A 24,022-nucleotide genomic window follows, 5' to 3' on the forward strand; every position below is an offset into this window, starting at 1 on the left:
TTTAATATAACCTGTTTAAGAACTGATTTCATAGCCTGTGATCTTTATCTGCCATTAGATTCAGATTTTTCATACATTTTTTTTCTTCTTAGCCTACAGGATTATATTTTCATTAATCCATATTCAATTTATTCCTAGGTTATCTTGGGCACATTTTTCTTTTCCTTATCTTCCTCAAAGAAAGTAGAAATTTAAGAAAACAAGAAGATTTGGAGAATGTAACAACCAATGATCATTATTGCTGGCAAAAAGAACTTGAATTTGAAAGCTCTTGGAAACAAGGATCCTTGATACAATTATGATTATTATATCTATCAATTTTCTTGGGGCACGTCTTTAGAGAGACTAAAATCAATTTCAATTTGTATTCTATTTATGTGCTCTTCCATGTGTGTATCTCAAGGTAGTTATGATTCAGATAATGTACATAATACTCCTGTGAAACTCATGGTCCAAAAACATTAATTAACTTAATTTACAAGTAGGTAAACTACAGCCTAAAGTGGTTGGGTTGCTTTAGGCATCTGGGCAAGTCTAGGGAATTTACAGCTGCCAAACAAGGCTGGTTTAGTTAACATCGTTTCTCAGAAAGGAGTTCTGAAAAGGAGAAATCTTTTACTATGCTAGCATGTCCCCAGTGAAACCTTTAGGTTTTTTTCCCCGTCAGCTAGATTCTTCATTTATTTACATGAAAAATGTTTGGAACTTTATGCCCCACCCAAATCCTTCTCTTTAATGCTAATTAATACCCTTGTTGTGTGTGTGTGTGTGTGTGTGTGTGTGTGTGTGTGTGTGTGTGTGTGTGTGTGATGGCAGGCTCCTTTTTAAGCTATTGTCATAATTTTTGCCTCCTAGCATTCTTTTTTGCCAAAATACTTAGTATTTAACTATTTTTATGCTGATAGTATAAGGTTGCATTCAGTAGATTTCTTGTTATTATCTTTTAACCTAATAAACTTGCTGTAATGCCACATTGATTTTCTTATGTATCTTCATCAATGTAATTTTTAAACCCTCTTCAATTCTGGATTTATGTACTCCCTAACAAAGAGCTGAGACCTCCTAAATACCTCTTGACTCTTTTCTGTATATCCTTGGAGACAATGTCTTAGCTCATTCCTACGCAGTTCACTGGACCACCATAGTGGCTTCTATAATTTTATTCTGACCATATCAATATGCTGCTTAAAATCTTTTTTTTTTTTTTTTTCTGCTTAAAATCTTTTAATGGCTCACCCTGACTCAGAATAAAATGTGATCTCCTTTGCTTGGTATACCATGCCCTTCCTGGTCTGGCATCCATCTATTTCATGACCCTCATGTAATCCTTCCTACCCTGGGGTCTAGTCATACTGAAATACTCTCTATCCTTTATGCCTCTGCACATGCCGTTCCCTTTACTAGGAACATCTGTCCTTACCTTATATCTAAAATTTTTAGAAAAAAGTTCTAAAAACAATTTTGTTTTCTATCAGTTTAACTCTTTCATCAAATTGGTCACATATTTTAGGAGGTAAAGAGTTAAATAATTCAGACATTTACTGTAATCTTAATGTTTTTAGTAGTCTGATCACTAGTAATATGAAAAAATGTTTTGTGATTTTTTTCCTTTGGCTGCTGAAATACAGAAATATCTTAGCTCCACCACCCTTTTTCCCCTGAACCTTGTGAGACACACAAGGAGTAACAAACTGGAGCGTAAAATTCCATAGATGAAAAATTTTCCCCAAGTGAGAAACTAGCCTTTTTAATGACAGTATATGTCTAGAGACATCTAGACAAACATACAGACATTTCAAAGTCTATACATAAAAATCTATATTAAAGTCTATATTAAAGAATTTTACACACAGAATTTTAATACTGGTGTAAGAATGTCTCCTCAATATCCTATAGTTCTAATATTTGCCTCATTTACTAAAAACTGTATTAATGGCATAAATATTACATAGAATAATTTCCAGTATTTTGTATTTTATACATTTTTATACCTTCTTTTCCATTCCATCAACTAAAGATCCATAGTTTAACACAACTAAAATAGTTTATATATAGTTTAACATAACTAAAATCATTGCAGTGACAACAGTATTTAAACAATGGTTGGAACATCTGGCTGGTTCAATCGGTAGGGCAACTCTTGATCTTGGGGTCATGAGTTCAAGCCCCACATTGGGTGCAGAGATTACTAAAAAAAAACTTAAAAAAATAATTGTCAATTTTTTCTGTAACTTTATGCATGTATCTATGGAAACCACTGATATTCTATGCTCTTGAATATATTCTACTAATGATAGCTGAATATTTATTTTTATTTTAGAGCTTAGGGGGTGAATGATTTACAAATAGACTTGTCCCTTCATGTGTTGCTAATGTTATCTCTCTTGTCCTGCCCAGTGCATTCTAGAATGGGAGTTCTGGCATATACCCAGGGCCAGAGCAAGCAAATTTTGCTTTCGAAGTTCAACAAGCACTAAGACAAATGGGAATCAGAGTTTAGAAAATACAGTTTCTTTCTCTTTCCTTCCTTTCTTGCTTCTTTTCTTTTTCTTTCTTTCTTAGAGAGTGATTGAGTGTGTGAGTAGGGGAGGGGCAGAGAGGGAACTCCAAGCAGGCTCCAGCACAGAGCCTGACGTGGGGCTCAATCCCAGAATCATAAGATTGTAACCTGAGCTGAGATCAAGAGTCAGATGCTTAACTGACTAAGCCACCCAGGTGCCCCAGAAATATAGTTTCTTAAGAAAAGGTGCCCAATTGGTATGCTTGGGTGGCTCAGTTGGTTAAGTGTCTGACTTTAGCTCAGGTCATGATCTTGTGGTTCGTGGGTTTGAGCCCTGTGTTGGGCTCTGTGCTGACAGCACAGAGCCTGGAGCCTGCTTGAGATTCTGTGTCTCTCTCTCTCTGCCCCTCTCCTGCTCATACTCTGTCTCTCTCTCTAAAATAAATAAATATTAAAAAAAAAAACCTATTAAAAAGAATAGGTACACAATCAAGTGAAATTCAATAAACGTTCTGTAATTATGCACTGTTACTAATAAACTTATTTTTTCATGTGTGATTACTATTTGTATCTTATGTATTTGCTGCATTAGTATTGTTTGTTATGTTTGAAATTTAAGTGCCTAAATATATGCTATTACAGTAAACCGATACATTTAATTATGTATAAAATAGTTATACAAATAACAGCTATAAGTATCTTAATTATTTTTTATTTTAGTCCTTGTGCTAGCCTCTTCACATAAAGCTGTATACAAGGAATCTTACAGAATAGAAATCTAATAAATGGGATCTAATGTAACCTACCTTCTTCCCCTCTACCCTTCTTTTGTGATAAAAACACCTTCTAATCTTTTTTGTCCTATCTGGATTGATATGCAGAGTTAGTGACTAAAGAAAGACATATTTATGTGGTTTGTTTGTTTATTTATTTGAGAGAGAGAGAGAAAGAGGGGGAGAGGGGCAAAGGGAGGGAGGGAGGGAGGGAGGGAGGGGGAGAGGGAGAGAGAGAGAGAGGGAGAGAGGGAGAGAGAGAGAGAGAGAGAGAGAGAGAGAGAGAATATGAATCCCAAGTGGGCTCCACCCTCAGCGTGGAGCCCAACGTTGGGCTCCATCTCACGACCCTCAGATCATGACCTGAGCTGATATCAAGAGTCGGACATTCAAGCAACTGAGCAACCCAGATGCCCCTATATTTATGTTTTAAACAAGATAAAAGAAATGGGAAAACCAAAAATATTCCGATATTTAATTAAACTTGTATAGAGACACAACTATGTGTCTATACACAACTACGTATATTTATATATACCCATATAACTATTTACAAATATGTAAACATATATACAAAGACTAGAAAGGAAAATACAGAAACATATGTTAGGGTATTGGGGAGATTTTTAAAAAATTAATTTGTAATATACACCACAAAACATTACACTGAGATAGGACTATTTTAATGTCACAGAATCTTATACAAATGAATTTGTTCAAGAGCTTCTCTGTCAATATGCTTTTCTGGGTATACATCGTAGTTCAATGGTACCTCTTCAACCCAGGGAGATAACTGTATATTAATCTGGAAGAGAAAGATTATAAAAACACATGTAAACTGCAGAATGATCCTGTTCTCTGGAACTCAAGAAATCATGATGAACTAAGTAACTGAATACAAGAGATTTTTTTACAATGAGCAGGACTAAGTTTACATAGTGTTATATGAACAATATTTTTAAAGTTTATTTATTTATTTTGAGAGAGACACAGACAGCGCAAGTGGGGGAGGGGCACAGAGGGAGAGAGAGAGAATCCCAAGCAGGCTCTGTGCTGCCAGCGCAGAGACTGACGCAGGGCTCGAACTCATGAAACCATGAGATCATGACCTGATCCAAAACCAAGAGTCAGACACTCAACTGACTGAGCCACCCAGGTGCCCCTCATATGAACAATTCTTTGCTGTTCTACATGGCAGGTCTGCGGATTCAGGATTTAATTTACTATGATTTTGGAACTTGAAAGAAAAAAGAAAATGCAGAATAGAGTAATTCTTTTAATGTAACTAGTTTAATAATTATTATTAGGTTTAAACAATAAAAGACTAGAACAATGAGAATACACAGAGAACAGAAAAAACTATTCATACATACACAGTGATGGTGCTAAGGGACTACATGAGAGGGGCTAATCTACTCCCCCCCCATAACTTTTATCTGCTCCCCCCACCTTCCTCTGCATTGTAAACTTGAGTCTCCATGGCACAGAAATTCTAGAGCCACCAATGAATATATCTGGTTAAAGAAGATTCATTAAACAAGAAAGCAATAAAGTTATTAAAAAATTTATGTATAAACTTATGTATAAATACTTATGTATTCTTAAGTAATAATTTCCAGTGGTTATCTAGACAGATTTACATATTTAGCGTGAAAATTACTATTTTGTTAAGTGAAAATTCACCAAGTTACTTCAAACCTATATAGAAATAATAAATTGGAGACCATATGTTTAAAAGACACATTTTTATAAGTATGGAAAAGTATGGTAGGATTATACCACTCATGAGATGGGTCTCTCCAGAAAAGAATTAAATGGAGGGAATGGGGAGATTAACATCTTTTTTAAATATATCTCAGGATTATTTCCCTTTTTATGGCAAACATGAATTACTTTTGTAATTTAGATCATTAACAAAAAGTTCTTACAGTATTATTGATGATTGTTTAGTCTTTTTTTAAGGAAGAAATAGATACTTAAATTTGGCAGTGCTTATAGGTAAGGAAAGCGCTACTAAAAAAAACTATAGCACTCCATTATTGAGAAATACAACAGTATCTTTCATCTGGGGGTCTCTAAGAACTTTATAAATACTAATGAATCTTTATATAAAGGTCAATTTATTGGGTTGAAACTTAGTAAGTATGGGCCTTATTTACTTTATTTTTTAAAATCTGTCCTTTTCAAAAAAATGTTTATTTTTGAGAAAGAGAGAGAAAGCCTGTTGGAGAGGGGCAGAGAGAGAGGTAGACAGAGAATCCAGAGCAGCCTCCACCCTGTCAACACAAAGCCAGACATGGGACTCAAATCCATGATGAGATCACGACTTTAGCCAAAGTCGTATGTTCAACCTACTGAGCCACTCAGGTGCTCTGGGCTTATTTTATATGGAGAATCTGAGGAACAAAGAAGTGGACTGCATAAGATTCCAAACTACAGAGTACATGGACCTCCAATCTACATATCTTATTCTAGAAGCCTTGAACAACTCTGTTCCTTTTGTTCTAAGGGAAATGTTATGATGTGGGTGTTCTAAGCTTCTTACAAACATTTAAGAGCATTTGTTAACCTAAAACTGTAACCCCCCAGTTGGAAAAACCAGGTGGAGAAGCAAAGGAATCAATACCAAGATAAGAATTATAATTTCTGAGCTCTTGAGGTCAATGAAAAAACTACAAACCAGTTCTTAAGCCATAGGCTTTTGCATTCTTTCAATCATATGTCACTATATCCAGAAAAAGCATTTCCAGAATATTGTAATAGCTACCAGAAAAAAGTAGAAGAGGGGCACCTGGGTGGCTCAGTCGGTTAAGCGGACAACTTCAGCTCAGGTCACGATTTCATGGTTCATGGGTCTGAGCCCTGAGTTAGGCTCTGTGCTGACAGCTCAGAGCCTGGAGCCTGCTTCGGATTCTGTGTCTCCCTCTCTCTTTGCCCCTCCCCTGCTCATGCTCTGTCTCTCTAAAATAAATAAAAATGTTTAAAAAAAAAAAAAAGAAAAAAGTAGAAGAAAAGTTTTGACAATAAAAATGCTGGGAAAGAGGCTTACATACCTGAAGACTTGACAGAGAATCTTCAAGGCTTGGTACTGTTACTAATAAGGATCCTTGTTTCCTTACATTATGGCTGATATATTCCCAGGCTCTGCAACATATTAAAAACTTGTATTTTAGGTTTTACCAGATACTGAACACATAAAAAAAAAAAAGAAAATGACAAGAGAAAATGCAGCATAAGCAATACCTAGAAATCCAGGTGGGCAAAAGTGTTTGCCTGCAGGAAACAGGATTATAGCAGCAAATTAGAAATTGGGAAATTTTTCAGTTCAGTATTGAAGAGATTTAGCAAGATGGGGATTTGTGTTACTACCAGGTACTGTAAGGCAAAAACTCAGTTCTCAGGACCAATACACAAGGTAAAGGTGGATCAGCAGTTAACGCCCCTTAAACTCTTGATGAAGTGTCAAAACTGGATCTGCGGATGGAAAAGGGCTGGGGAGAGGCAGAGAGGGGAAAGGGACGTGGAGAAAGGCCACAGAAGCCAGAAACCAAGAAAAAGCTAACAATAAAGCAGAATATGTAGATTACATTTTTAAAAATAACATCAAGAGTGAAATCATACTTTATTTGGTTGTCAAAAATATTTAATGGAAAGACTTCTGGACAATATGGTTTAGTGGGGCCAGCCTGGTTGAAAGCACGACGAAATACCATGTACATATGTATGTGCCAGAGGGCAACACCTGAGCAGTTCTGACTCACTTTAATGCAGACATGAACTGGATTCTCATGTACACGAGTCTCGACAGTGCACCCCGCTACTGGGGAGCGATGGTCAGCAAAGCAGGGATGGGCATCCCTTGCAACAGGCACGTGGGCAGCAGTGTCATTTGTATTTATTTTAGTTACAACAATTTATTAGGTTTAGTATTCTGGAGTTTATTAGGCAAAATGATATTCTTTTTTCTTAGGCTAGATCTAAAATCTTGCCTTTTCTTAGGCATGATCTAAAATCATGTAGCATTAAAATCATGCCTTTTCTTAGGCATGATCTAAAATCATGTAGCAGTGCTTGATAACAGTCCCTGTGCTTGGGTTAGAGCTATTGTTTTGATGTGGTGCCTTAAAAATGATGTATTTTACAAGTTTATTTAATAAGAATGAAGAAGTTGAGTAAATTGGCACGGTTGGTCATGGCTCTCAAAATACTGGTAAGCTGTCACTGTAGGAGTTGTATCTGTTTTACCTAATAAAAAAATGCATTGAGGCACCTTTGAAACTAACAATTACTCTACAAATCTGGGGTGTTACCCTGCAATGAGATCTAACTTATTCTGAAGCCTCAGACTTTCCTGAGTACACATTTTCTATTATTATGATATATTTCTGTTTTCTCTTATATACTAACTCCTATAGCAATATCATCCCACTTGTCCCAGATTCTAATTAAGACTACAAGTCTTTGGAGGCTATATGTAATGCCATCTGTTCCTTTTCACTTAGTACAATACAGAATTAATACAGCTAAATGATCAGTTTCTTCAGAATGATTCCAATGTCAGAATACTTTACTATGTGTTCTAAACATTCTCTTATATACTGTCATTCATGACTATAACCTGCATATATTTAGACTTCATTGCACTAGACTAATTTAGGAGAAATGACCGAACCAACATATGTGGCCAAAACCTATTCACTGAACAATGAGAGTTTGTGACTGAATGTACCAAGAAAGCTTTTAAAACAGCCCAAACATTCAGCAGTATTTCCAATATCAAGTTCACCAGTAGCTTTCACCAGTCTTCAGTAGTCTAAATCTTTCTACAATGAATCTCCAAAGATTTTAAGGTGTTTTTCTCTTTTAACTTCTTGTACAACATAAACCTGGTTAATATTTCATTCTCCAACAATCATGTAATGTTTTGGCTACTGGTCATTAACTTAAAAAGGTAAAGAGCTAATCATACTTTGTCCACTGGAAATTAAGTTTAAAGAAAGCACCATTATTAAAACAACTTTGCTCATGTTGTGTTTCTGGTCTTTAGCCTGTGACCAAAAATTGTCACTCATTGTGGCTGAGCTTTGACTATATGATTAGCTTTCTGTTGAACTAGTTTCTTTCTTTCTTTTTTTAATGTTTACTTATTTATTTTGAAAGAGGAGAATGTGAGCAGGGGAGGGGCAGATAGAGAAGGAGAGAGAGAATCCCAAGCAGGCTCCACAACTGGCACGGAGCCTGACGATCCCACGAACCATGAGATCATAACCTGAGCTGAAATCAAGAGTAGGATGCTTAATCATTGAGCCACCCAGGCGCCTCTGAACTAGTTTCTTTTTAAAATATTTAAATTGTTAATTTCATAGTGACCTTAACCTACTAGTAATGGGTATGGATATATGTATATATTTTTTAATATGAAATTTATTGTCAAATTGGTTTCTATACAACACCCAGTGCTCCCAGTGCTCATCCCAACAGGTGCCCTCCTCAATGCCCGTCACCCATTTTCCCCTCCTTCCCACCCCCCATCAACCCTCTGGATATATGTATTTGTGTGTGTGTGTGTGTGTGTGTGTGTGTGTGTGTGTGAGAGAGAGAGAGAGAGAGAGAGAGAGAGGGAGGGAGGGAGAAAGTTGGGGGCAGGGTGAAGGTAAAAGGTAAAAGGGTGGCAGGATGAAGAGGTTTAGCCATTTGAGAGTCCACTTAGTAATAACTATTTATGGTCTGTAACTATATGCCTTTTTATTTCTCTGCAGTAGAAACCTTATTGGTACACTAATCCAAACATTTGTATAATTCCCTTTCATACATATAGAAAGGAGCTTTCCTGCATCTAGAGTACACATATGCCATTATGATAAATAAAAAGCCAGCAATCCTAACTAGCCAGAAAAATCAGTGTCTCAGACTATGGACCATAGGAATTTTCCAATTAGAGGAACCTACTGGTCCTGATGGATCAAAAAAACATCAAACTGTGGCAGAGAAGTCAAAAAAGTGGTAACAGATTTGCTGATTTTTCCATTACCTGAAGAGTGGAATAACTCTAGGAACCAACTATTACCACCTTAAAAATATTTTTAGTTTGATAATTAAGCACTATTTTGGTGAATATTCTTATATCTTGCTTTATACTCGCAAAAATTAATTCCCATCATTTTGTGATAGAATAGCACATGAGATGTTTTTTCAAAGAAAATAAAACAGAAAAGAGTAAGTATAAACGCCCACTGGGAATAGATATTTTATTGCATCTGTGATTGCTAAGCAGGTGCTTGAGTCATGATATAATTTTATATATACCCTCCCCCCTGCAAATTAGATGTGATATTCTACAAAGTCAGACAATCAAAGTTTATTTTTATTTTATACATAATGCATTTCCTTGTTAATATAATCTTGTTGAGGTTGTTTTAAAAAATAGTTTAATATGAAAGTATTTCTACTTTATCAATCCTTTATTTTTTTAAAAAAATATGCATTTATTTAAGTAATCTCTACACCCAATGTAGGGCTTGAACTCATAACCCCAACATTAAGAGTTGCCTGATTGACTGAGCCAGCCAAGCGCCCCACTAACCCCTTTTCATACTTTGCTGAATATAGTTTAACAGATTCTTGCTTGAATAAATAACATACCTGGCCTGTTCTGCCTCATCAAGAAAATATTCGAAGACGTTATTCATTATAATAACATCAGCATTTTGCAGAAGTGAACCTTGGGTACAGATGTCTGCATGAAGCACCTAAAGAAGAATGAGTTCATTTAAGAAAACAAAGATACCGTATCATATAACCAAAGAAGAAATATTTATTGGTTCAATGATGTTGTTGAGGCAATATGAGAAGTTAACTGACTTAAAATGGGAGAAAGAACAGTATATTTAATAGTACTGTCTAGGGGAGATACTTGATATCTAATGAAAACCATAAACTTGTGAAAATTTGTTTTAGATGGATTTATTTATACATATATACATATATAAAATTTATTCATATAATTATAGTCTTTTAATCTCCAGTTCAGAGCTTTTTCTCACTATGATTATATCATTAACTGTTAAGAGTCAAAGGCCCTAGGGTCAAATTCTGGCTCCATCATCAATGGAGTTTGTATACTTAGGCAGTCAGTATCCTCATAAATAAATTGGAATATATCTATTACGATTCACAGAATCAAATGGGATCATATAAAAACAATAAAAGTAATTGATACATTGTAAAATGTTAATATGCTTATTGGCTTTGTCTAACTTTTCATCTAAAATTTACTTGATATATTATTTATCTAAAAAAGCTAACAAGATAATTTATTTAAAAACTATATGCCTAGGGGCACCTGGGTGGCTCAGTCAGTTGGGTGTCCGACTTCGGCTCAGGTTCTGTGCTGACAGCTCAGAGCCTGAAGCCTGCTTCAGATTCTGTGTCTCCCCCTTCTCTGCTCCTCCCCTGCTTGCACTCTGTTTCTCTCTCACAAAAATAAATCAACACTAAAAAAAAATTAAAAAAATTTTTTTAACTATATGCCTCATACCCCAAACAATAGAATACCTAGGAATAAATTTATTCAAGGAGGTTAAAGACCTGTACTTTGAAAACAAACACTGATGAAAGAAATTCAAGATGACACAAAGAAATGGAAAGACATTTCATGTTCATGGGCTGGAAGAACAAATATTGTTAAAATATCTATACTACTCAAAGCAAGACTTAATGGAATCCCTATCAAAACACCAACAGCAATTTTCACAGAACTAGAACAAACAATCCTAAATTTTGTATCGAATCACAAAGGATCCTAAATGGCCAAAGCAAACTTGAAAAAGAAAAACAAAACGGGAGATAACACAATTCTAGACTTCAAGTTGTATTACAAAGTTGGAGTGATCAAAACAGTATGGTTCTGGCACAAATATAGACACCTAAATCAATGAACAGAATAGAAAACCCAGAAATAAATCCACAACTATGTGGTCAATTAATCTTTGACAAAAGAGGCAAGAATATGCAACAAGAAAAAGACAGTGTCTTTAACAAATGGTGTTGGGAAACTGTACAGCTACATGCAAAAGTATGAAACTGAACCCCTTTCTTACACCATATGCAGAAATAAACTCAAAATGGAGTAAAGACCTAAAGGTGAGACCCGAAACCATAAAAATCCTAGAAGAGAGTACAGGTAATAATTTCTCTGACACTGGCTATAGCAACATCTTTCTAGATAGATCTCCCAAGGCAAGGGAAACAAAAGCAAAAATAAACTATTGGGACTATCTCAAAATGAAAAGCTTCTGTACAGCAAAGGAAACAATCAACAAAACTAAATAACAAACTCCTGAATGGGAAACGATATTTGCAAATGACATATCTGATAAAGGGTTAGCATCCAAAATCTATGAAGAACATATAAGACTGAACACCAAAAAACCAAATAATCCAATTAAATGGGCAGAAGACATGAAGAGACATTTCTCCAAAGAAGACGTATAGATGACCAACAGACACATGAAAAGATGCTCAACATTACTCATCATCAGGGAAATGTAAATCAGAACTACAATGAGATATCACTTCACATCTGTCAGAATGACTAAAATAAAAAACACAAGAAACAACAAATGTTGACAAAGATGTAGAGAAAAAGAAACCTTCATGCACTACTGGTGGGAGTGCAAACTGAGGCAGCCACTGTGGAAGACAGTATGGAGGTTCCTCAAAAAGGTAAAAATAGGACTACTGTATGACCCATTACTCGCAGTACTGGGTAGTTACTGAAAACATATAAAAGCACTAATTCAAAGGGATACATGTACCCCTATGTTTACTGCAACATTCTTTACAATACCCAAATTATGGCAGCAGTCCCAGTGTCCACCAACAGATGAATGGATAAAGAAGGGGTGGTATATGTATGTGTGTGTACATATATATACATATATATGTACACACACATACACACGCGCACACACACACACACACACACAATGGAATATTAGTCAGTCATAAACAAGAATGAAATTTGCCATTTGCAATAACATGGACGGAGCTAGAGAGTATAATGCTAAGTGAAATAAGTCAGAGAAGGACAAATACCATATGATTTCACTCAAGTGTGGAATTTATGAAAACAAATAAAGGGAAAAAAGAGAGAGACAAAGTAAAAAATGGAATCTTAACCTTAGAGAACAAACTGATGGTCAGCAGAGGGGAGGTGGGTGGGAGGATGGGTGAAATAGGTGATGGGGATTAAAGAGTACACTTATCATGATGAGCGCAGAGTAATGTATAGAATTGTTGAATTATTATATTGTACACTTGAAACTAATATAACACTGTATGTTAACTATACTGGAATTAGAACAAAAAACTTAATAATAAAAAATAAAAACTATATACCTCAAAAAATTAAACTAGACCAGAATCAACAAATCTTACAGAGCACAGGAAAGATAACAAGAGAAAACATCTATTTTCTGAAGAGCAAAACAAACCTCTTTTCTTTAAAAAAAAATTTTTTTTTTAATGTTTATTTATTTTGGAGAGAGAGAGAGACAGAGTGTGATCAGTGAAGGGGCAGATAGAGAGGGAGACACAGAACTGGAAGTGGGCTCCAGGCTCCAGGCTGTCAGCACAGAGCCCGTCTCAGGGCTTGAACTCACGAACTGTGAGATCATGACCCGAGTTGAAGTCAGAGGCTTAACCAACTGAGCCACCCAGATGCCCCAGAACAAACCTCTTTTCATTTTAAAAAGAAGAGAAAAAGTTAAACTATTTTGTATCATATGAGTTCTTTGGTCTTACAAATAAATAGTGTTCAGAATGTTGTAGAGTCTGATTCTTAACATATTAAAAAAAATTTATTTTTAAGTTTTATTTATTTATTTGTTTGTTTGTTTATTTATTTATTTAGAGCGAGCATGAGCAGGGGAGGGGCAGAGAGAGGGAGAGAGAATCCCAAGCAGGCTCCGTGTTGTTAGTACAGAGCCTGACACAAGGCTCAAACCCATTAACCGAGAGATCATGACCTGAGCCGAAGTCAGATGCCCAGCTGAACTGTGAAATCCCGACCTGAGCCAAAATCAATTCAGATGCTTAATCATCTGAGTCACCCAGGCACCCCTGATTCTTAACATATTTTATTCTTTAAGTAGTAAAAATACTAAAATAATTTAAATTAAGTGGGTCTATAGTCTCTGAACCACACCTTTGACATGTTGTTCCTGAACACACTTAGAAAACACTCACTTTAAAATTTCTTAAAAAAAAATTTTTTTTGAACGTTTATTTCTGAGAGTCAGAACATGAGTGGGGGAAGGGCAAGAGAGAGGGAGGTACAGAATTTGAAACAGGCTCTAGGCTCTGAGCTGTCAGCACAGAGCCCGATGTGGGGCTCGAACCCATGAACTGTGAGATCATGACCAGAGCCAAAGCCTGACACCCAACTGACCGAGCCACCCAAGCTCCCCTCACTTTAAACTTTCTTTCTTTTTTTTTTTTTTTAAATTTTTTTTTTTTAACGTTTATTTATTTTTGAGACAGAGAGAGACAGAGCATGAACGGGGGAGGGGCAGAGAGAGAGGGAGACACAGAATCGGAAGCAGGCTCCAGGCTCTGAGCCATCAGCCCAGAGCCTGAGGCGGGGCTCGAACTCCCGGACCGCGAGATCGTGACCTGAGCCGAAGTCGGATGCTTAACCGACTGAGCCACCCAGGCGCCCCTCACTTTAAACTTTCTAAACATGTTGCTGAGATGTGAAATAGGTATGCAAATTAACCTATGGATATAGTATAGCTCTCATATAGTTTCCTCTTTTTCTTTCCTATCTCTGTTCACTCTCTCACACCTCATCCCACAGATAGGGTAAAAAATTATGGTGGATCAATTAATTATGGCAACCAATAGAGGTCCCAGGGCAACCCCTCAAAATGGCTCTGGACAAACTGGAATGCTAACAAGGCAAAGGCCACAAGGCAACCAAAATCAATTTAACCAATTTTTAATGGACACCTCCTATATATGAGATACTATGCAAGGAGATATAACATGATGAATGAGATACAATATCTATACTCAAATACTTTATAATCTAGTAATGGGATGAAACAGCTATGCTGGTAACTCTAAATCCTATCAAAGGAATAAGCAAGATATGAATAAAGGAAAATTCACCTTTAGCCTAAAAGAAAGGGAAGAATTTAAATCAATGGGTCTTTTCATAAAGTGCGTAAGACACATGGCATGTACTCTAGTACTTTCCTGAAACCCCATTATAATAAAAATATAGGGTTTTTAGAAAAGAAGATGTATACCTACAAGGATGAAGAGAATAGGAAAGCAAACAACAGACATAAAATTTACAAGTTAAGGGGGTGCTTTGGCCGGCTCAGTTGGTAGAGCATGAGACTCTTGATCTCAGGGTTGTAAGTTCGAGCCCCATGTTGGGTGTAGAGATTACTTAAAATAAAATCTAAAAAAAATTAGTATGTTAGGAAAAAAAGAGGAACTAATAAGGAATTTAGGACCAGAAAAATCTGATTTCTAAGTAGATTATGTATCTATAATTCTAAATATTCTATATATATCTATAATTCTACATATTTAGTTATATATATAATTCTATACATATATCTATAATTTTATATAGAATAAAAATATGTATCTATATATAAACACATATATATCTATAATATACATATATTCTATATATTTCTAGACATATAGAAAGCAAAGATCCAGCCTTGATTTATACTACAGAATCTTAAAAAGGCTTATATTTGGTGGTACTGGGCATTTCTGGGTGAAGGAGTACAGACAAATGCTAAAAATAAGGTAATTTGGTTGAAAGTCAGTTTTAGAAGCACCCAGACTCCTATACACCTCTGCCCTGCCCCAGCAACAGAGGTTTATTCTCTGCAAAGGATAAAATGCAAAGGTGTCTGGGTCAGGGGATATCAGGACTAGCTGAAAAAAAGGCTAATGTACTGAAAACAAGGGAAGTAAGGAAATAACGCAGACAGGATGCTGTGAATCCCTCACGTCTCAATTCTTTTCCTCTATCCCTCAGTCCCCAGGATGTTGTTTGCCATTTAGTAAGGAGACTGGAAAGGTTTTCTCCGGGCAATCAGACCAGCCCAAGAGGAAAGATCTTAAGCTACTTTATCAGATATTCCCCAACTAATTAACTACCCAAACAAGATCACTCAACAGTGAAGCCCACAGTGCTCAGAATCCCCACCTAAGTGCTGAGAAATTCAACCAGCCTTTTTGTTTCTCACTTTCAAGTATGAACAGACAACCAAGGATTCTTAGACTTCTGAGGAAAGTCCTGTCAAAAAAGACCAAACACAAACTACAACAAAACAAAACACAGAGACTGAGCCTTAAAGGGTGGATGGATTTCAACAGATACTATAAAAAATAGTCCTACAATTCCTTTCTGTTGATCTTAGGGCCTCTCAAACACAACAATTATCTTTAGCATCAAGGAAGGAAACTGTGAAGTTTGCCAATAAAACGGTATAAAAACAGCTTTCTGCCATTGGGTTACTAATAGCCACCGAAGCCATAAGCTGGGAAAGTATGTGGGATGGGCATGCATCCACATATACTCCTTTGAAAAGTAAGGGGTAAAAATCTTTTAAAATGTAAATAAATGCTTTTTTTTTTTTTTAAGTTCATTTATTTAGAGAGAGGGAGAGCATGTACATGGGCAGGGGAGGGGCAGAGAGAGACAGGGAGAGAGAGAATCCCAAGCAGGCTCTGTGAGGTCAGCACAGCACCCCATTTGGGCCTCAACCTCACAAAATGAAATCATGACCTGAGCTGAAATCAAGTCAGATACTTAACCAACTGAGCCACTTGGGCACCCCGTAAATGTTTTATATAACTTTATCATCTTCTTTAAAAAAATAATAATAAAGTACTTGGTTGTCCATTTATAAACTATGATTCTCAGAGGTCCTGATTTTTATTTCTTATTAAAAAAATTTTTTTTAATGTTTATTTTTGACAGAGAATGAGCACGTGAATGGGGGAGGGGCAGAGAGAAAAGGGTGCAGAGGATCCCAAGCAGCCTCTGCTGACAGCAGAGAGCCCAATGTGGGGTTCGAACTCATAAACCACGAGATCACGACCTGAACTGACGTCAGACACTTAACCAACTAAGCCACCCAGGTGCTCCAGAGGTCCTAATTTTTAAATCTCAATTTCCAATTAAATCGACACTACTGTTAATTATGTGATTCTTATTATCCAAGAGCAATGTGTTTTCGTTCACTAAATATGGGATAGTGAGAACAACCCATGAATTTTTTTACTGGACAATAAATTTACTTTAATCATTTGTCTATTTCTAAGATGAGAAAGAGACAGAGAGAGAGAGAAAAAAGAAAGTTTGGAAGGAGGAAGACCATGAAAAAATTTCCTTCAGTAAGAAAGGGGAAGACTAGACCTCAATTGTACTGAGATGTCTTTCAACATCAGATTGCCCTTAACACCAGAGAGCCTTCGATGCTCAATATTTCCCTGCATTGCCACTAGAAGTATAAGATTGTCAGTCAAAGGGTAAGAATTACTGCATTAAGCAAAAAACTTCCTTTCCCCCTTTTGGTTACTTTGCCCTTACATACAGAAAAAGAGAAAATTTCTGTTGTAGCCCAACCCAGGGCATCATTCCCCTTGAACTGCCATTCTGTGGCATCCACAAAGCCTCCTGAAAGCTTAGAAAAAGAAGATAAAGAACTGAGAGCATTAATTTTTTTGCTTACTTTCAACATAAGAGTTTAATTAAATACACTTCTGACCAACATCTAGAGGTTCAAAAATGCTACCAAAACTGTACTAAAGTGGAGAAGAAAGAGATTAAGAAAAAAAATTCCACTTTCTAATAACACTGGGGAGGAAGAGAAATAGGAGTGGAAGATAATTATAATTACATTCATCTTTATTAATGTTTTAAAATATTAAGTCAACTCCACCTATTTCTACACAACAGCAACCAAGAATAGATTCAAAAAGATTTTCTAACTCCAATTCAGAAGAAACTTGGCTAAATTATGGTATAAGATAGACAACAGAAATATACATATACATATTTAATTTTTAATGTTTATTTATTTTTGAGAGAGAGAGAGAGAGAGAGAGAGCGAGCAGGGGAAGTGCAAAGAGAGAGACACACACACACACACACACACACACACACACAGAATCTGAAGCAGGCTCCAGGCTCTAAGCTGTCAGCACAGAGCCCGACGCAGGGCTTGAACTCACGGACCGTGAGATCATGACCTAAGCCGAAGTCAGACGCTTAACTGACTGAACCACCCAGGCGCCCCTATAACAGAATGTATATTTAAAAGGATACCTTTAATACAGCTTAGGAAACACAGTCAATGGTACTGTAATAGTGCTGTGTGGGGACAGGTGGTACCTATGCTCATGGTGAGCACAGAATAATGTACAGACTTGTCAACCACCATGTTGTACACCTGAAACTAATGTAACACTTTGTGTCAATTGTCCCTCATAAATAAATAAATAAATAAATAAATAAATAAATAAATGGGTACCTTTATTCTGTCAGTGAACTGGTATTTTTTAATAACCATTTCCTGCAACTGGCAAAAATCTCCATTCAATTCTACTCCATATAGCTGCAGTGCTGAACTGTAAAGATAACCCTGAAAAAGATGAAGACACACTGTGATGCAAATGAATTAAATGTGAGTTCATTTCTACCTAAAATTTAAAAAATCAAACTTAAAAAAAATGGAATTCAATAAAGTAAAAATAAAATGAAAGATAAATAATAACTTGTAGTGTATGTAAAACTTACAACTTCAAGAACTTAAAGACTCTTACTGATCAAGACCTTGATTGTAGTTTATTAATTTCTATTATTTAAAAGCAATCATGTTTTGAAAGATTGATCTCTTCTTACTCTTCTTGATAAAACCGTGCATTCAACAAAGTTGGAAGTAAGAAAAGTGATCACATACAGATTCTCTGTTTAATACCCTATTTCTGTAATTTCTTGGAAAGTTTTATCAGGGGAAATCAAGAAAGGAGTTAACCCGTGGGGAACATAATGGAAAATCATGCACAGTCTGACACTAGAGGAAGGTGGCTGGAGATGTGTCCTGTTGGGCTTAGGGAAGTCAGTCTGATGTCTGCAATCTGCCAAAGATAATTGACCAATCAGTCAACAAGAGCAATCAAGAAGTGACTAGATATTATAACGTATCCATTTTTGGTTGCAATAACAAAAAAAATAATATGGAAGGAAAGGCAAATCATATTCTGAGTATCATTTTACATCAACTAACACCCATGCATAAACCAGATTTGTATTCACAGCTCATGATGGATTTTTAGAATATGTTCAACAGAACGCATGTAGGTATTCAAATATTTGTTGAATCGGTAACCATATTAATATGGAGAAAAATGACAATATGTTTAAATTTATTGACGCTGCCACATACCTGCACAGCCAGATTTCTTTCAGCTATATACTCTTCCAACAAATCAGAAAATGGACAAGAGTGGAGCAAATATGGTAAACAATCATAACCTCTAATGTTCTCCAAACAAAACCATCTGACAATCTGTATTTTCTACTACAGATATCATTACTAATTATAGAATGTAAGTCTTAACACTAAAACATAAACTAAGCACTAAAGAGTTAACTTTCTGATTAGAGCAGCAACGGATGCTGGGAACTGATGGTGCCTGTTTCTGGTATGAGTCTCTACTGCTGTTGGCCACATGTTTTAACAAGTCTGCTAATGACAACCAGAAACCACATTTAAGTTTTTTGATAAAACCATTTAAGAACATTAGAAATACTCGTGATTTGAATTTTTTTTAAAAAGCCACCTTGAAGTGATACTTCAGAAACAAATGTCTCCGTTCAAACTTGAATCACAGAAAATTGGAGCAAGATGTGTCCTTGGATATCATTTAGTTAGCTTATTTACAGGTGAGAAGCTTGAGGCCAGGGTGTTAAGTGACTTGGTTATGGCCATATGCAATTTCCTAGGTTAGGTAAATTTTATAAAAGTTTTAATAAAAGCTCTTACCAAACCTCAGTCCATCAGTAGTGATGGGCAAAACAGCAAAGTGTTATGAGGGTCACCTGCTTCTGTTTTGTTGCTATTCCTTCATTTGTGTCACAGAGACAAACTAGTAAAGGATATCAGAGAGCTGGCCTTTGAAATTCCAAGTCCAGTATACTATTTTAACCTCATTATTCTGTTACTCTAATAAATAAAGCCAAGCTGTCACCTTGGATGGTGGCAGGCAAAATTGTCGCTAGCAGGAGAAGAAAGTATTTTCCAAATGTTGAGTGTGTCCACAAGCTGGACTTTACCCCATAAAGGACTGTGCCAAGCCTGGAGCCAACGTCAACCAAGACCTTTCCCGACAGATCAGGGAGGACATGATGATAAATGAACTTCAATTCCATGAGGGAGAAGGAATGAGAAATAAATCCTGGAGAATTAGAACAGAATAAACATCAAATTGTACTTGGGTATTAAACATTCTCTTCTGTATTTCTAATTCTTTTAACCATATTTATAAAGCGTATTTCTTTTTTCTTTTTTTTACTGTTATTTTTTAATGTTTTAATTATTTTTGAAGGGGAGAGAGAGACAAAGCATGAGCAGGGGAAGAGCAGAGAGAGAGGGAGACACAGAATTCGAAGCAGGCTCCAGGCTCTGAGCTGTCAGCACAAAGCCTGATGAGGAGCTTGAACTCACGAACTGTGAGATCATGACCTGAGCCAAAGTTGGACGCTTAACTGACTGAACCACCCAGGTACCCCTCTTTTGTAATTTTTTAAAATGTTTATTTTTGAGAGAGAGAGAGAGAGAGAGAGAAAGAAAGAGGGAAGGAGGAAGGGAGGGGCAGAGAGAGATGGAGACACAGAATCTGAAGCAGGCTCCAGGCTCTGAGCTGTCAGCACAGAGCCCGATGTGGGGTGCGAACCCACAAATGGTGAGATTATGATCTGAGCTGAAGTTGGATGCCCAATAGATTGAGCCATCCAGGTGCCCCTATAAAGCATATTTCATGTTTTTCTCTTCATCAACAAAGGCCATTCAGAGGTTATTTAGAAAAAATTAATGTGATAATTTTGTACTCATTCACTCTGAGCTGTATTAGAGAAGAATAAACATGAAGTCTCTGACATTTAGGGAACAGCTACTTAGCAACCTGTCCCTAACCCTGTGCCCCTCACTTCCTTGTCCTTGGTTTTTCCCTTCTTTTCCCTAGGACTCTTATTCTGTGGGATGCTTCCTAACTCCCATACCATCTGGCTTTCTCCCCTTATCCCAGAGCAACCACAGAACAGCTACACACTACTGCATAAAACACACACTATCAAATGAATGACCATCTCTGGAGTTGTGCAGTGTGGCAGCCCTGACCAACCTAAAATGTGTTCTGGAGTGCAGGAGGAGGCTGGTATGAGGGGAGGCGAAGATATTCCCATAAATTATTTTTATTTCTGAGTTTAATTGCTACAATTTTTTAACTGCTACAAGCCTCCTAGCTCATCTCACTCCATTGTTTGTGTAATCAAGTATCTGGAAGAGCCTGAGTATATTTTTTAAAGACTTACTATATTATGTTCTACATAATATAATGGTAGGAAGGGGAGATACTCTGGCTGTAAGTAATAGATGGTGGCAAAGAAAATGGGAAGCAGGCAGGCTAATCCCTTGGAAGAAAATAAAGCGTTTGACCACTACTATCCTTTTCTGCCTAGAATCCTCATCCTCACTACCCTCTTTGTAACATTAGTGCTTCTGCCTTGGGTTACAGAGTCATTATGAGTGTCTTACAGCTAGACAAGCCCCTTTTCATAGGAGAGTTCCACAAGATGATAGTTTTTTCAGATTCACTGTAGTTATATGGGCTGGCCTGTACACCTAGTCACTATTTACAACCTGATTTCTATGGGAAAATGCATGTATTTTCCCACAAAATGCTTTGTAATTTTCAAATTTCTATGTGTCAAACATATCTCTTCTTTAGACTTCTGCAAATCAGATCTGATACGGTATTATAGTTGTAATTCACTTTTTAGTTTTCCTTTTATGGTTCTTATCCAAGTCCTTTTCTATTCTTGAATTTTAACTATCTCAAATGGAAATTGTGAGTACTATCTAAAAATAGAATCTTAAGTAAATCAGGGAAGTTTAATTCCCCATTATAATATAGATACAATATATTTGTATTAGCAGCACATTACAAATTTGGTAGTAGTCAACTTTTGACAATGATATTATCTGAGATCAGTAATATCAACACAAGATTACTTACCTGGAGGGGTAGGCCACTATAAGCAATAACTAAATCTAAGTGACCAGGAAGATTGAAATAGCTTGTCTAAAGCAACAGCCTAGATGATCATATCCAATTTGAACAAAGAGTATATTAACAGAAGAGTTAGCATATTAGCAGCATGGAGTTAGTCTAGCTTCCCATTTGAGACGTAAGTGTTGCATCTTAGGGGCAGAGAGGCAAGAGACTTTCTGTCACTAGAGCTGTACTCTCTTATGGACTGGAGATGTTTCACTAGGTCAAATCATGGCCTGAATAAACTCTTTCTCAAGATCATCTTTTTAAGAAAAAAATAAAAAAAAAAAGTTTTTTGATGTTTATTTTTGAGAGAGAGAGAGAGAATGTGAGTGGGGAAGGGGCAGAGAGTGAGAGGGAGACACAGAATCCAAAGCAGGGTCCAGGCTCTGAGCTGTCAGCACAGAGCCCAATGCAGGGCTTGAACCCATGAACCATAAGATCATGACTTGAGCTGAAGTTGGACACTTGATCGATTGAGCCACCCAGGTGCCCCTAAAATTTTTTTAAAATGTTTATTTACATTTGAGAGAGAGAGGGGGGGGGGGGAGGGGCAGAGAGACACAAGGGGAGACAGAATCCAAAGCAGGCTCCAGGCTCTGAGCTGTCAGCACAGAGCCCCATGAGGGGCTCGAACTCATGAACGGTGAGATCATGACCTGAGTCAAAGTTGAATGCTTAATCAACTGTGACACCCAGGTGCTCCCAAGATATCTATCTCTGTCCTCTGAATCCATGCCCATCCAACAATATCTGGTTACTATCTTTTTTTTTTTAATGTTTGTTTATTTCTGAGGGAGAGAGAGAGACAGAGAGAGCGCAAGGAAGAGACAGAGAGAGAGAGAGAGAGAGGGAGACATAGAACTCGAAGGAGGCTCCAGGCTTTGAGCTGTCAGCACAGAGCCCGACGTGGGGCTGAAACTCGTGAACTGTGATATCATGACCTTAGCCGAATTTGGACGCCCAACCAACTGAGCCACCCAGGTGCCCCTATCTGACTTCTCAAGTAGATGCTTTTATAAGAACATTTCAGCCCCCCTGCAGTTATAGTTCTCATTGTAAATGAATTAACATTATGGTTTATCTATGAATTTCTTGTGAGTTTGGAAAGTATAAGTTGGTTTCCCTGTACTCAGTTATTTCTGATTAGTTTCTGGACCTGAAAAGTCACTTCTGTGAAAAGCAGAGAGATCCTCCCTGGAGGCATAAAGTGGCCTAACTTTCCTGGGTAAGATTTCTATTTCGCCTCCCTAAACCTTAATAATTGCTAATGGCTACGTTGGAGGTTGGCCTTTTCCTTTCAAAAACCATTGAATGCCTTGGTCAAGAGTTTGCATACTTGGGCAACTGGGTGGCTTAGTTGATTAAGCGTCTGATTCTTGATTCGGCTCAGGTCATGGTCTCACAGTTGGTGGGATCGAGCCCCACGTCAGGCTCTGTGCTGACAGTGTGAAGCCTGCTTGGGATTCTCTCTCTCCCTCTGACCCACCCCTGCTCGCAAGTGCTCTCTCAAAAATAAATAAACTTAAAATAAAATTAATTAAAAAAAAGAATTTGTATTCTCATGAAATGTAAAGAAAAGACACAAAATCATCAGTTTGCATAGTTGAATGCCTACCTAAAGGTGCAGTCTGGTGTGAGCCACACACCATACAGTAGTTTCTGCTCATTTTTCCTTCCTCACATAATGAATCAATAAAGTCTTCATCATAAAGGAATGCATCAACGTGAACTGTGGGTTCTGGCTGCTGCTGTATCTGGTGGAGAGAAGAAGAACTTCAAAAGAAACAAAGTACAAAGGAGTCTCTTTTTATTGCTAAATAAGGCAAAACATCAGTGGTTCATATGCTAAAAATCTGAGAGCAACAACAAGGCACAGAAAGACAAGTTTCACTTATTGAAGAGCAACCCTGTTCTTCTTTCATTTTATTTCTGAGACAATTAGAAACTTTTAACTTGATGCAAAATGATGTAAAACATGGCCATGAGAAATATATAAAATTTGAGTTAAAGGAGTATTTTGAGACCATCCTGTCCATCCTAAGTAGTATATTTTACAGACAAAGAAACTGATACTCAGATTTCTCCAAAGAAAATGACCATAAGAAAGAATTGAAACTAAAACTAATACCACGTTCTTCTGAGTCCTACATGTCAGTGACTACCCATCAAAATACTTAGCAAGTAATCTTAGCCCAGAGACAAAGTTTTCAAATAATAAAGATGTTAGTAAAATTTCTTGCTGACAATTAATAGCCCTTTATTAATACTAGCAAAACATGATATAATAGCAAGTGGCTACAAAGAAAAAATGTCTGATTCTTTTTACCTTAACTATAATAAAGAATCAACCTATTTACTTAGAGACCTACAAAAT

The 24,022-nt window shown here is 36.7% G+C and overlaps 1 protein-coding gene across 1 annotated transcript in view; it reads right to left on the minus strand.

Moving 5' to 3' along the window:
- Nucleotides 1–1,147: 1,147 nt before the first annotated feature.
- Nucleotides 1,148–24,022, minus strand: part of LOC132669548 (uncharacterized) — a 44,652-nt gene continuing 21,777 nt past the window's right edge. The window contains exons 3-8 of the mRNA XM_060619506.3: nucleotides 23,264–23,402; nucleotides 19,649–19,770; nucleotides 17,844–17,954; nucleotides 9,916–10,022; nucleotides 6,327–6,417; nucleotides 1,148–4,078 (exon numbers count right to left, since the gene is read on the minus strand). Coding sequence (XP_060475489.2) covers nucleotides 3,962–4,078; nucleotides 6,327–6,417; nucleotides 9,916–10,022; nucleotides 17,844–17,954; nucleotides 19,649–19,770; nucleotides 23,264–23,402 — 687 coding nt within the window. The 3' untranslated portion in view covers nucleotides 1,148–3,961. The remainder of the gene's footprint in view (nucleotides 4,079–6,326; nucleotides 6,418–9,915; nucleotides 10,023–17,843; nucleotides 17,955–19,648; nucleotides 19,771–23,263; nucleotides 23,403–24,022) is intronic.

This window comes from Panthera onca, chromosome B3, assembly GCF_046562875.1.
Source record: "Panthera onca isolate mPanOnc1 chromosome B3, mPanOnc1 haplotype 2, whole genome shotgun sequence".
NCBI classification, from domain to species: domain Eukaryota; kingdom Metazoa; phylum Chordata; class Mammalia; order Carnivora; family Felidae; genus Panthera; species Panthera onca.